The sequence below is a fragment of the Peromyscus leucopus genome, chromosome 8b (assembly GCF_004664715.2).
Source record: "Peromyscus leucopus breed LL Stock chromosome 8b, UCI_PerLeu_2.1, whole genome shotgun sequence".
In the NCBI taxonomy this organism is placed as follows: Eukaryota; Metazoa; Chordata; class Mammalia; order Rodentia; family Cricetidae; genus Peromyscus; species Peromyscus leucopus.
Genome location: NC_051086.1, coordinates 99,582,954 through 99,593,980, shown reverse-complemented (window position 1 = coordinate 99,593,980; position 11,027 = coordinate 99,582,954). Strand labels below are relative to the sequence as shown.

At 52.1% G+C, this 11,027-nt stretch overlaps 1 protein-coding gene across 1 annotated transcript; it reads right to left on the bottom strand.

Annotated features, from left to right (window-relative positions):
- Positions 1 to 1,215: 1,215 nt before the first annotated feature.
- Positions 1,216 to 10,051, bottom strand: Otop2 (otopetrin 2). Its single transcript, XM_028889737.2, has 6 exons — positions 9,711 to 10,051; positions 8,719 to 8,855; positions 7,151 to 7,209; positions 6,621 to 6,754; positions 3,618 to 4,492; positions 1,216 to 1,696 (listed from the first exon to the last, which is right to left on the bottom strand). Exons 1-6 carry the CDS (start codon positions 10,021 to 10,023, stop codon positions 1,526 to 1,528), a joined length of 1,689 nt encoding a protein of 562 aa, XP_028745570.1. The 5' UTR covers positions 10,024 to 10,051; the 3' UTR covers positions 1,216 to 1,525.
- Positions 10,052 to 11,027: the final 976 nt, after the last annotated feature.

Genomic DNA, 11,027 nt, shown 5'->3' with positions numbered 1-11,027 from the left:
ATGTATCAGTTAAAAAACATGTTAGCAACAACAACAAAAACCTCTACTGCTCATACAAAGGAGGAAGTTTGAAGGCTGGGGAGACAGCTCAGTCAGCAGTGTTTGCCACACGAGTGTGAAGACCTGAGCTGGCTCTCCATCACCAGGCAGTCCTACGCTTACAATAGAAGGGTTGTGAGGAGGGACAGGAAGATCTCTAGAGCTCAGGACTAGGGAGCTGTGGTGATTTGGTGAACCCTGAGAAACCCTGACTTACATGATGGGGCTGGAGAGACGGCTCAACGGTTAAGAGCACTGGCTGCTCTTCCAGGGCTCCAGCCCCACAGGATCTGATAGCATTCCGGGAGGCGAAACCAGTTCTGGCTCGGGAGTTAAAGCACTTGTGCAGATCCCCAGAATTCACGTACATGGTAAACGCCCTGTGGCTGTGGTGGCTTCTTTTTCCTCCCAGCCTTGGGAAGCAGAGACGGAATCCCTAGGTTAGTGCACTACCAAGATGAGCCAGACGAATCTGATTGAGGGGCCCTTCCTCAAAGAGTAAGATGGAAGTGGAAGGGTGGGTGGTTCCTGTCACCAGCCTCAGGCCTTCATATGTCCTCACACACGTGTATACACACACACACCCTCACTCACAAGTACACACTCCTCCTCACACAACACTCACACACCTGTACACACACCCTCTCAAATACACACACACACACACCACACACCCTCACACATCTGTACACACACGTCCTCACACACATGGGGATGGGAAGAGGGCAATGTGGAGAGCTCCCTGAGGTTGACCTCTGGCCTCTACACCCACCTGCACATATGTGCAAGCACACACACACACACACACACACACACACACATACACACACACACACTTGACAAATTATTGTTGATATAAAGGCTCTGCCTTTTTATATCCATGAGCCTTGGTTTCCTTCTTTGTAAACATTAGATTGAATCAGTCTTCCCTAACTTACCCCGGATCATAAGAAAGACAGTCACATTCATGGGCACTCCATTGGTCCCTCCCAGTCACCCTGTCATCCACAGTTGAGAAAGCCTGCAGCTTGGACTCAGCTCAGCTCACCCACTGAAAAGGTGGATGTCTGAAAACCTTGAGCCTTTCCAGCTCAGACCCCCAGGTTCCTCTCCTGTGATCATCGCGGGTGGGCAAGGCACTGAGACAAGAATTGGGGACAAAAGTTCAGTTGCAGGTTTATTGCTTCCTAGCTCCAGACAGTGCACAGGCCACAAGGCTGGAATTAGAGATAGAGCCAGAGACCATATTTCCAGATCCTGTCTGGTCCTAGGGAATGCTTGCAGGGACTCATTTCCCTGCCTGGGTCTCTCCAGGCTCCAGGGTCATGCAGGAGTAGATGGGCATGTCTCAATTTTGATTTAAAAATTCATCCTGGAAAAATAAACTTCGATGAAAAGTCTAGTTTCAGGCAGGCAGGGAGTGAGTGCCAGCCCAGTTCACTCCCAGAGGAGTTGGGGTTCCTCTGTCCTGTTCCTGTGTGGCCCTTCAGGACAGCACATAGACCTCCAGCAGACTGGAGACAGCATGCATTCTGTAGAAGATGCCGAATGGCAGGCAGATGTTGACGATGGCCGCCCAGAGGGAGTAACCATAAAAGTCTACCTCCACGGTATTGCTGAAGTGCGGGCGGGCGCCGAAGGCAGGCATGATCCATAGCTGTCGGGGGAGAGGGGTGCATCAGGAGCCTGCTTGTGACTTCTGTGGGCTTTGTTGGGCATGAAAGAATGGGATCCTAGCCTTCTAGTTTGGTGGCCATCAGAGACTATCACCCACCTCTAGCATAGAGGACAGGGCCTGGGTGAGGAGTGGAGGAAGTGTGTCTAATCAAACTGGCCCACTCCTAGGCTGGGGACCCATCTGAAGTCGCCCCTCCCACCCTTGGCCTCCCTATCAGATGGAAGTTTCAGAAGGTGAGGAACTGATACAAGCAGCTGAAGGGGCTGCTGGGGAGAAGTGTGTTTGAGTACTGACGGTAGACTCAATCAAGCCGAGGGAAGGGTTGGGGAGGGGTGGGGGGTGCGGGGGTGGCAAGGGTCAATGCCTAGCCAGGAGGCCGCCCCAGTCCAGCCCTCCAGGAGCTCTACTCCTGTTTCACATCTCCTCCTTGTCCCTTCCATGTGTGGGAGAAGTCAATGGCTAGACTCCTGCTTCACCTCCAGATAGGAACTCAGACCTTCCTTATGGGTGTGGGAGATGGGGACAGAAAGTCCTCAAGGCTAGCCTAACCCCTATGCCAATTAACTCCATTCTCGGGGGACATCACAGCCTCTCCTGAGTCTGTTTCTCTTCTAGAAAATGAGCAGTAGGAGGATGCTGCCAAGACTGGTTTCGACTCAGATATGTGGAGCAAGAATGGCTGGGAGGTAGCTCTCAACCTCAAGGCCAGGCTGGAGGTGGGGGAGGGGCAGAGGCAGAGAGGCCATATTACCAAAGTGGGCCCTAGATACAATGAGGCTTTGAGCATTATTGCTTCTCCTGGTAAGGCCAGAGCTTGAAGACTGAAATATTTTTTTCTTTAAAGCAAAATTGACTATTGGAAGTCTGCATGGAGGTTCATATTCCCAGCCTCAGGATATGCCTGAGATACACAGTTATCATTTGGTGTAGATTGGTTAAAGAACTGGTCTTGGAAGCAGTATTTTGGGAACCAGCACACAAGGATGTTCAATTCCCTTACATAAAAAGATACAGAAAATGACTTACATATGTCTTCTTGTATACTTCAAATTACTGTGTCCACAATATATATAAATGTTATAGAAATAGTTTGTACTTTGTTTTGTTTAGGGCATAATGCCAAGGAAAAAATATGTTCAATATGATGGGAATTTTTTCCTAGTATTTTCCATCTAAGGGTTGGGCAAATCCTGGGGCCTGCAGATCCCAAGGCTGACTGTCCTCATAGGTGCATGTTTCTGTATCAGATATTTCTGTGGTGGGGATCGTGTCTACACTGGAGCACAGCTATGCTGGGTGTAGGTAAACTAGGAATGTTCCTCTTTGGGGGTACTGTCTTACTACGAGGGTTTCTGCTTTGGGGTATTTCTTTCCAGAGAACATGCTTGTACTGGATGAAGCCTCTCACTCTTTGCCAAGTCATCTGAGAGGGGGCAGCTGCTGTACACACCGCTCTTCCCAGCAGGCTCTCTGCTGCAGCCTGCCAACAGACTGCTCACACTTACGCTGATCTTTGCGACTTCCTGAGGCTGCTCCAATTATTCTGAGAAGCCAGCAGGTCACAAGATCCTGGGAGCAGTCACACCTCCCACCTGGGGGTGAGGGCCTCCACCCCTCCACATCAGCTCTCAGCTCCCTCTCACTTCCACCCAGCCCCCATGTCAGCCTTCCCCGGGACCCCTCATCAGCTGCCTACATGCCAGAGGGCTGGGATTGCATGCTCCCTGTGCCCTGAAAGGCTGTTTGCCTAAAGGCTGCAGCTCTCTCTCTCCGAATCTGCTCCCATATAAAATTCTAGAATGAGTCTTTGGCAAAACAGAGAAGGTTAAGCGGTCAGCAGTCTTCCCCCAATCTAGGAGCATTCCCACCCCACTCACCCTCACATCCCTTAACTACTCACAATGACATTGCAGAGTAGAAGAAACAGAGAGATGTCTTTTAGGCACCGACGTCGCCAGTGGCACCTGGGGGCTGAGATGATGGCCACTGCTTCCTGGGGACTTTCTGGGTTGGGGCTGACCAGCCTGGGGGTGGGTGGGCAGGAGGGCAAGGTATGAATGGCATCCAGGTTGGCAAAGGTGATGCCTTGGCAGGGCTCCTTGGGGGGCGTTTCACAAGGCTCAGCCCCAGGTGGTCCTCGGTGGAGGCTTTCAATGATGAACACATTCTGGAAGGTGTGCTGGGCAATCATGAGCAGAGCATGTGACAGATTGAGTGCCCCCAGCAGGTCCCTGGGTGAGCCCACCACCACGGCCACAATGGAGTAGTAGGAGATGGCATACTGGCCCAGGGCAGCGCCCATTAGCAAGGCTACATCCAGGGTACGTGTTGGGTTTTTATGGTGGTCCATGGCCCGACGATCAAAACGATAGATGACTGAGCCACTCAGGCTGACCAAAGTCATGAGCCCCAAGCAGACGATGTTGAAGCTGTAGTAGGTGACCAGGCCCTGCTGGGTATGGCCTCTCTCTCCACTTACCTGGACCTCATAGAGGATGAAGACAGCCAGGCCCACAACAAAGAGTAGCAGGCCCAAGACTGGACCAGCGAAAAAGGTCTCCCGGAAGAGGCTGACCCTGGACGGTGTGTGGCCGTGGCCATGGGTGGACACAAGCAGTCTGCCCACGTTCTTCCACATGACGTACAGCATGGTAGAAGCAAAGAGGCTGTACTCGATGTTGAAGGGATACAGGTAGAAGTAGCCTTGCTGGAAGATCTGGCAGATGGCTGTGCTGCATGGGCACGGGTCCCCTCCGGCTGTGCCTGCCCGCTCTGCTGTGGAGAGAAGGACACAGGCTGGGCTCTACCCTCCTCTTCTAGTTTGTGACAAGTGAGAGCTGTGATTCTCTCTGCCAGTTACCACCGCAGCCCAAAGGACCTCACAGGGTCTGGAGTCTTCACTCATTCCACAATTGTTTGTTGTGCCAGACACTACAAGACAAATCAGTGCTAAAAATAAAAAAGTAAAACAGTAAAAATCTGGGGCTTGGAGAAGCCTCAGTTTATAAAGCACTTGGCATGCAGGCATAAGAACCAGAGTTGGGAGTCGGCCGTTGGTGGTACAAGCCTTTAATCCCAGCACTTGAGAGGTAGAGCCAGGCGGATCTCTGTGAGTTTGGGGCCAGCCTGGTCTACAGAGGGAGATCCAGGACAGGAAAAAAAGAAAGAAAGAAAGCTTGGCATGGTGGAGGCAGGGGATTCCTGAGGCTTGCTGGCCAGCCACTTTAGCTGAGGCTGTGAGATCCAGGTTGAGTGAGATAACTTGTCTCAGAAAGTAATGAGGTGGAGGGCCAGTGTGATGGCTCAGCAGATAAAAAGGTGCTTGCCACCAGTTACCACCAACCCTATGACCTAAGTGTAATTCCTGGGTGGAATGAGAGAGCCGACTCCTGAAAGTTGTTTTATGACCTCTGTACACACACACACACACACACACACACACACACACACACACACACAGAGAGAGAGAGAGAGAGAGAGAGAGAGAGAGAGAAAGAGAGAGAGAGAGAGAGAGAGTCCATAAATACATAAATACCTGTAAAAATACAGAAGAAATTGGGGAACCACTTAACACTGACCTCTGGCTTGCATACACACACACACACACACACACACACACACACACACACACACACAAACAGAAATTAAAAAGAAAATGAGAACTACAAATCTGAGCACCTCCATTTCTCCAGTCCCTCCTGATCCATGAGGACACTTTGCTCCCTGAATTAAGCACGCTCTGGTCCTCATAAAAGGAAGCACTCTCCCCCAGATCAGCTCCCTACAGCTCTCTCCACATTTGACAGCTCAGAGCTCCAGCTGCTGTGTCCAGACCCCCACCACGATTCCCAACATTGGTGCCACAATGAGGGGGGGTTCAGAATGTGCTGCCTAGGGTGCCTGGGGCCTCCGTAAATGGCTCTTTTGGCTCCAGCGCTACCTCAGCGGGATCTGTGGATGAAGAATCTGAGGGCCAGTGAGGGATGAGAACTAATGGGTGAGCCAAGGAAAAACGGATAACTCCTAATGCTGTAGCCTCTCCTGCTCTGGAGTTTCACCTGTTAAGGTGACCACCTGTCTGGGGCCGTCTTCTCCATCATCAAGATTCCCTGCACACACCAGGTGGCTCTTATCAGTCCTTCTACACTGGGGTCTCTTTGCAGGCCAGGGTCATGCTTCCAATTTCTGAAGCCTCCCCTGTGATAATAGGGGTTGTTGGCATATGTGGGAGTCTTAGTTATCTATTCGGCCCTGCATAGAGGAGAAGTCCAGAGATCTAGAACCAGTGAATGGACTGTGAAGGATGTTCTTTCTCAGGGTAACTCACTGGCTAAAAGCAAAGGTGCATTTGAACACTTCCATTTTAGGCTGTGTGACCTTGGGCAACTATTTAGCCTCTCTGTGCCTAGTGTCTGCTTCTATAAAATAGGAACATTAGTAACATGAGTGATAGGTATCTCCAAAGGGAAGTTGTTAAGTAGAACATTTGAGGCAGTCGTATGTCCAAGTGATGATGTCATCGTGACGTCATAACCCTGGGGGAGGATTTCTTGCCTTTCCTTCCTCCCCTGGCTGGAAAGGCTGAACCACTTTGTCTCACTTCCCTTCCTCGATGCCGTCACTCTCGTCCTTCCTTCTGGAAGCTTGGGCTCCTTCTCGGTGGGATGGAGATTTGGACAGTGTGGCTAAGACTGTACCCTTGAGGGTGAGGAAATACATCATAGTCTCAGGTTCCTAGTTGCCTCTACTCACAACTCCGAGGGAGCGCCTGGAGTGGGAGGAGGCCCACGGCTTCTCCCTTTACCTCCGTGCCCTGGCAAAGGCATGGTTGACTGACTGTGAATACGCCACGCACCCATCCAGTGCCTGGCAGCCACAGGACCAGTGCTAATAGGGAACTTACGGTCAGGGGCGAGGCGGGTGTGGCTGGTGTTGCCGAGAGAGCTGCTGTAGGAGTGGGCCTGGTGCACGGACTCATCCACGACGGCTGCCATCCAGATGGCCAGGTTGGTGGTGAGGGTGAACATGAGCCCACACCTGTTTCACAATGATGGGCCAGGAGAATGAAAGGCCCGTGAGTCTTGGACTCACTATGGGTCCCTGGCAAAGCAAGGCAGGGTCGGGAGCCCTCCTGAGAAACGGGGTTATGAAATGAGAAGGCAGATGGACCCCGATCAACAGGGGGATTGAACTTGGAAGCAAGACTCAGGCTGGTGGGATGCCAGATAAGAGAGGGCCAGCGGGTGTCCTCAGGCTCAGGCCCCACTAGGGGAAAGGTCACGGTCCAGGCAGTGGAAAGTAAGACTACAAAGAGGAAGGGGTGGCTGAAACCCCACCCAGGACTTAGGGGGAAGAGCCACACCCAGGATGACAAGTCTCCTCTCTCATGCCAGGTGAGCCCTTGGCCCACAGACACCGAGCTGTGGTTCTTACCGGGTCAGGTCCAGGTGGGTGTGGATACAGTCTTTAGCAGAGACCCAGAGAAAGTAAGTCTACACAGAGAGAGAGGGACAGGTTCAATACTGTGTACATGCGCTAGTCTCAGAACGCAGTGCCCACCCATGCCCAGTATGACACTTTCTCTACCCCAATAACACTTAGACTAATCAAGTTTATTTTAGCGTTACAAAGGAAAAGGAATAATTTTTCTTTCTACTCTATACTTCAGCTTGCTTTTTAAAAAAGTGGCTCTCTGTTCCTTAAAGATTAGCTCAAACTTCGCCTGTATGACATTTTCATCTTGATGAGATTTGGAGGGCCTGGAGTGATAGAGGGGCAAGTGAAGTCTTGGCTACCAAGTGACAGATTTCTGGGAGCAAGGCCAGGCTTAAACTAGATCTTGCTCAAGGTAAAAGGGGTCTTTTGGTTTTATTGTTGCTGAGACAGGGTCTCTCTATGCAGCTCTGTTTGACCTGGAACTCCATATGTAGTCTAGGCTGTTCTTAAATTCACGGATGTCTGTCTGCCTCTGCTTCCCAAGGGCTAGCCTTGAACTCATTATGTAGCAGAGAGTGGCCTTGAACTCCTTACTGTCCTATCAACACCTCTGGCCTCTCTGTCCGCATCCCCTGCTGTCTTCTTCCTTCTGAAGAAGGAAGGAGATTTTGTGGATCTGAAAGACTTTGCCCTCATCTGACTGTCGCTGAGTCCCTGCCGTGGGACTTACAGATGTGGGGGTATTTGTGTTTTCATTTTTCCTGACCATTCTTCAAACTTATAAAATGTAAAAGACTAAAGCCACATTAAGTGCCACAGCCACATGTGTGTGGCACTGTGGAATCTGGGTGCCAGGGGGATGCTTCAAGGCATGGCACCATCCCTGGCCAGCTTCCTTGTACTACAAGGTGAACTTCTGGTCCCATGCAAGAGCAGTCCTGCCGCAGCTGAGTCAGCGCTTTCAAAATGGCCTTTATGCAACACATTAAACACAAAAAAAAAGCTAGAGAGCCAAGTGTGACACGCCAGGTGTGACACACTCCCAAAATCCCCGCACTCGGGAGTTCAAGGCCAGTCTGGGCTGTGTGAAGTGAGTCACAAGAGGAAAAAGAAAAGAAATTGATTTGAACTTGTCTGAAAAATCATGGTTACGGGATGCCCTGCCTCCTAAACAAATATCAGATATAGAGCTATCGCTGAGATCAAACGAGCCGTAGCCATGGTCATGGCCATAGCACAACCCTAGTCAGAGACTGATGCCCTCCATGGCCACCCGAGGTTCTGTCAGACAGGGCCAGCTGTCACAACTTGCACCTCCTAGGTGTTAATTACTGGCACCACTTAGGTTGAAATCAAATTGCAGCACCCCTAAGTAGGAACTCACATTTAGACACCACTTCATGAGTCAGCGTGTCCCCGTTTATGGGCTCATATGATCCCTACCACAGTCCGATTCCAGTTACTGAATTGCTCAGGGGTGGGGGGTGGGTACGTGTGGAGATAGATCTCCTGAGCTCTTGCCAAGCATCAGGCTCTTCCCCATAGGGGACGTCCCTTCTACCCACCTGGACAATGACAAACACAGCTTGGATGATGGGGTGCAGGATCTTGATGGCCGACTGGCATTCAAAGAAGCTGGAGTAGTAACCAGTCTTGAAGACATCCATGACAAGGGTACAAATCCCAAACAGCACAAGCCCACCTGAGAATCAGGGCCAGGAGGAGAGTAGTGTATCAGAGAGGCAGGAGAGAGGGCTTGTAGGGTGGAGGATAGGTTCTGAGGGGGAGTGGCTAGTTGGGAGGGGGTGGAGAGAATGGGTGGACAATTGGATAGAAGAATGGGCCAGTGGAGAGGGTGGGAGGATGAGTGAATGGATGGATGAATACATGAATGGTCAAATGTGTGACTGAAAGGTGAATGAATGGGTGGATTGAAGGTTGAGTGTGTAAATGAACAGGTGGATGGGTGGATGAGTGGAGAGGTTGGGAGAATGAATGGATGGAAGCATGAATAGATGAGTGGACTAATGGATGGACTGAGAGGTGACTGGGTGGATGGATGAGGGCATTAACAGGTGGAGGGGTGGAGGAATGCATGGAAAGGGTGAGGGACAGATAAATGGATGATGAACAGGTGCATGGGCAAACTGAAGGGCTGGGAGATGAATAGGTGGGTGGAAGATGAGCGTGTGAGTGAGTGGGAAGAGGGTGGACAATCTCCCCTCCGCTGCACAGACAAGGGGAAAGCCTCGAGACAGAGCTTGTGAGCTGCTCTTATCTTGTACGTTTTTTGCTCACAGTCAAAGGCTGTGCATGACCAGCTCTGTCCAGTCTTTAGACAAGGCAAAGAAGCTTCCACCTCTCTTTACCCTCTAGGACCGTTTCCCTCCCTCCACCCTACATCTCCATCCCACCCCAATGAGCTCTGGTCACATCACTCTTCCCAGGGAACTTTACCTCTATCTACCCAAACTCACACCCTGCAGATCCTCCATGAGCCCCAGACTGCAGCTCCCCACCGTGCCCACCCTACTCTTGTCCCCATCTCCCAGGGCACCTCGGAGCCAGATGGGGCCGGCATGCGCATCCCGATAGGGCACGGCATCCGGACAGCGCGCAGTGCGGAGGAGGTAGAAGACTATCCACAGTGCGGCCAGGAGCATCATGGCGGTGAGCAGGGCGAACACGTCGGTGTCATACACGGCCACCTTGTTGAAGGCACCGCCGCTGATGAGCGTGCAGGCGAGCAGCAGCACGTTGACAGCCAACAGCACCGACAGCAGGCGGCCGCCCTTTTTCCACACCTCGCGGGGGCTTGCCCGAGGTCCCGGCAGGCTCTCCTTGGGATGCGGGACCAGCTCCTCCGACATGGTGGGGGCGACTGGAGGAGGTTGAAGGGATCACTGTGGGGGGAGGGTGAAGGAGGACAGGATTCCAGGTCAACCCGGGGAGCTCTTCTTTCCTCCTACATGATCCCTGGGTTTGGGGACCCCGGAATGTGGGAACTAAGGGTGCTAGACCAAGCACCGGGGAAGAAGAAGAGAAAAACTGAAGACTGAACCTTTCCCACCTGGACCAGAAATATTGTACAGAAAGAAGTAGTGGCACTAGGCGGGATCCCGCACAAGGTCCCACTCCCCAAATATGACAGGGCCACGCACCTGGCTGCACCGGGAGCCAACACCAAGTTGGGGGTCAAGGGGCAGCGAGCGTCTCCTCTCTCCCACGCCGGGCTGGACCAGTGCTTTATACCGGAGAGGGCAGAGTGATTTACAGCCACAAGAGCTCGGCTCCATAAACCTCTCAGGCCCACTCACATGATCCATCTTTTCTCCGAGCTGAATTTAGGGAAGCCAGATAAGGTGAGATTTATATTTACCTGTTAAGATCCCCTCACCTTGTTGCGCTGGCGTGGCCAGAGTCCAGGTGCGGCCCCATACTGCGGTACCTAGCGAGTCCTCCGTCCCCAATACCCACCTCAACCTGGTACTAAGAGATAGCACCCACCCAAAGCCTGTAGAGCTGACCCCCACCCCCAGTGCCAGCCTGCACCTAGATGCCGTTACAGCTCAGGAGCCAACTATATCTTGGATCTTGCTTGCTGCCCCGAGATCGGGACAATAGTTCAACCTTTCCCCACCTGCCCTCAGAATGATCCAAGTTCGGTCTTCCTGTATCCCTTACTACTGCTTCCCGGAGATGCTTGTTGGATGCTGCAAAATCTGGTTCCCATGCGGTGCCCGAAGCCGGCTTGCAGTAGGTTAGCACCCCCTGCTGGAGAGCTGTTGTCCGACCCCACGCGATTAGGCTAGCTCTGCAGGGATTTCTGTGCCCGGCTCGCGGATTGTCTTGCAGTGAGTGGGTCTTCCCGACT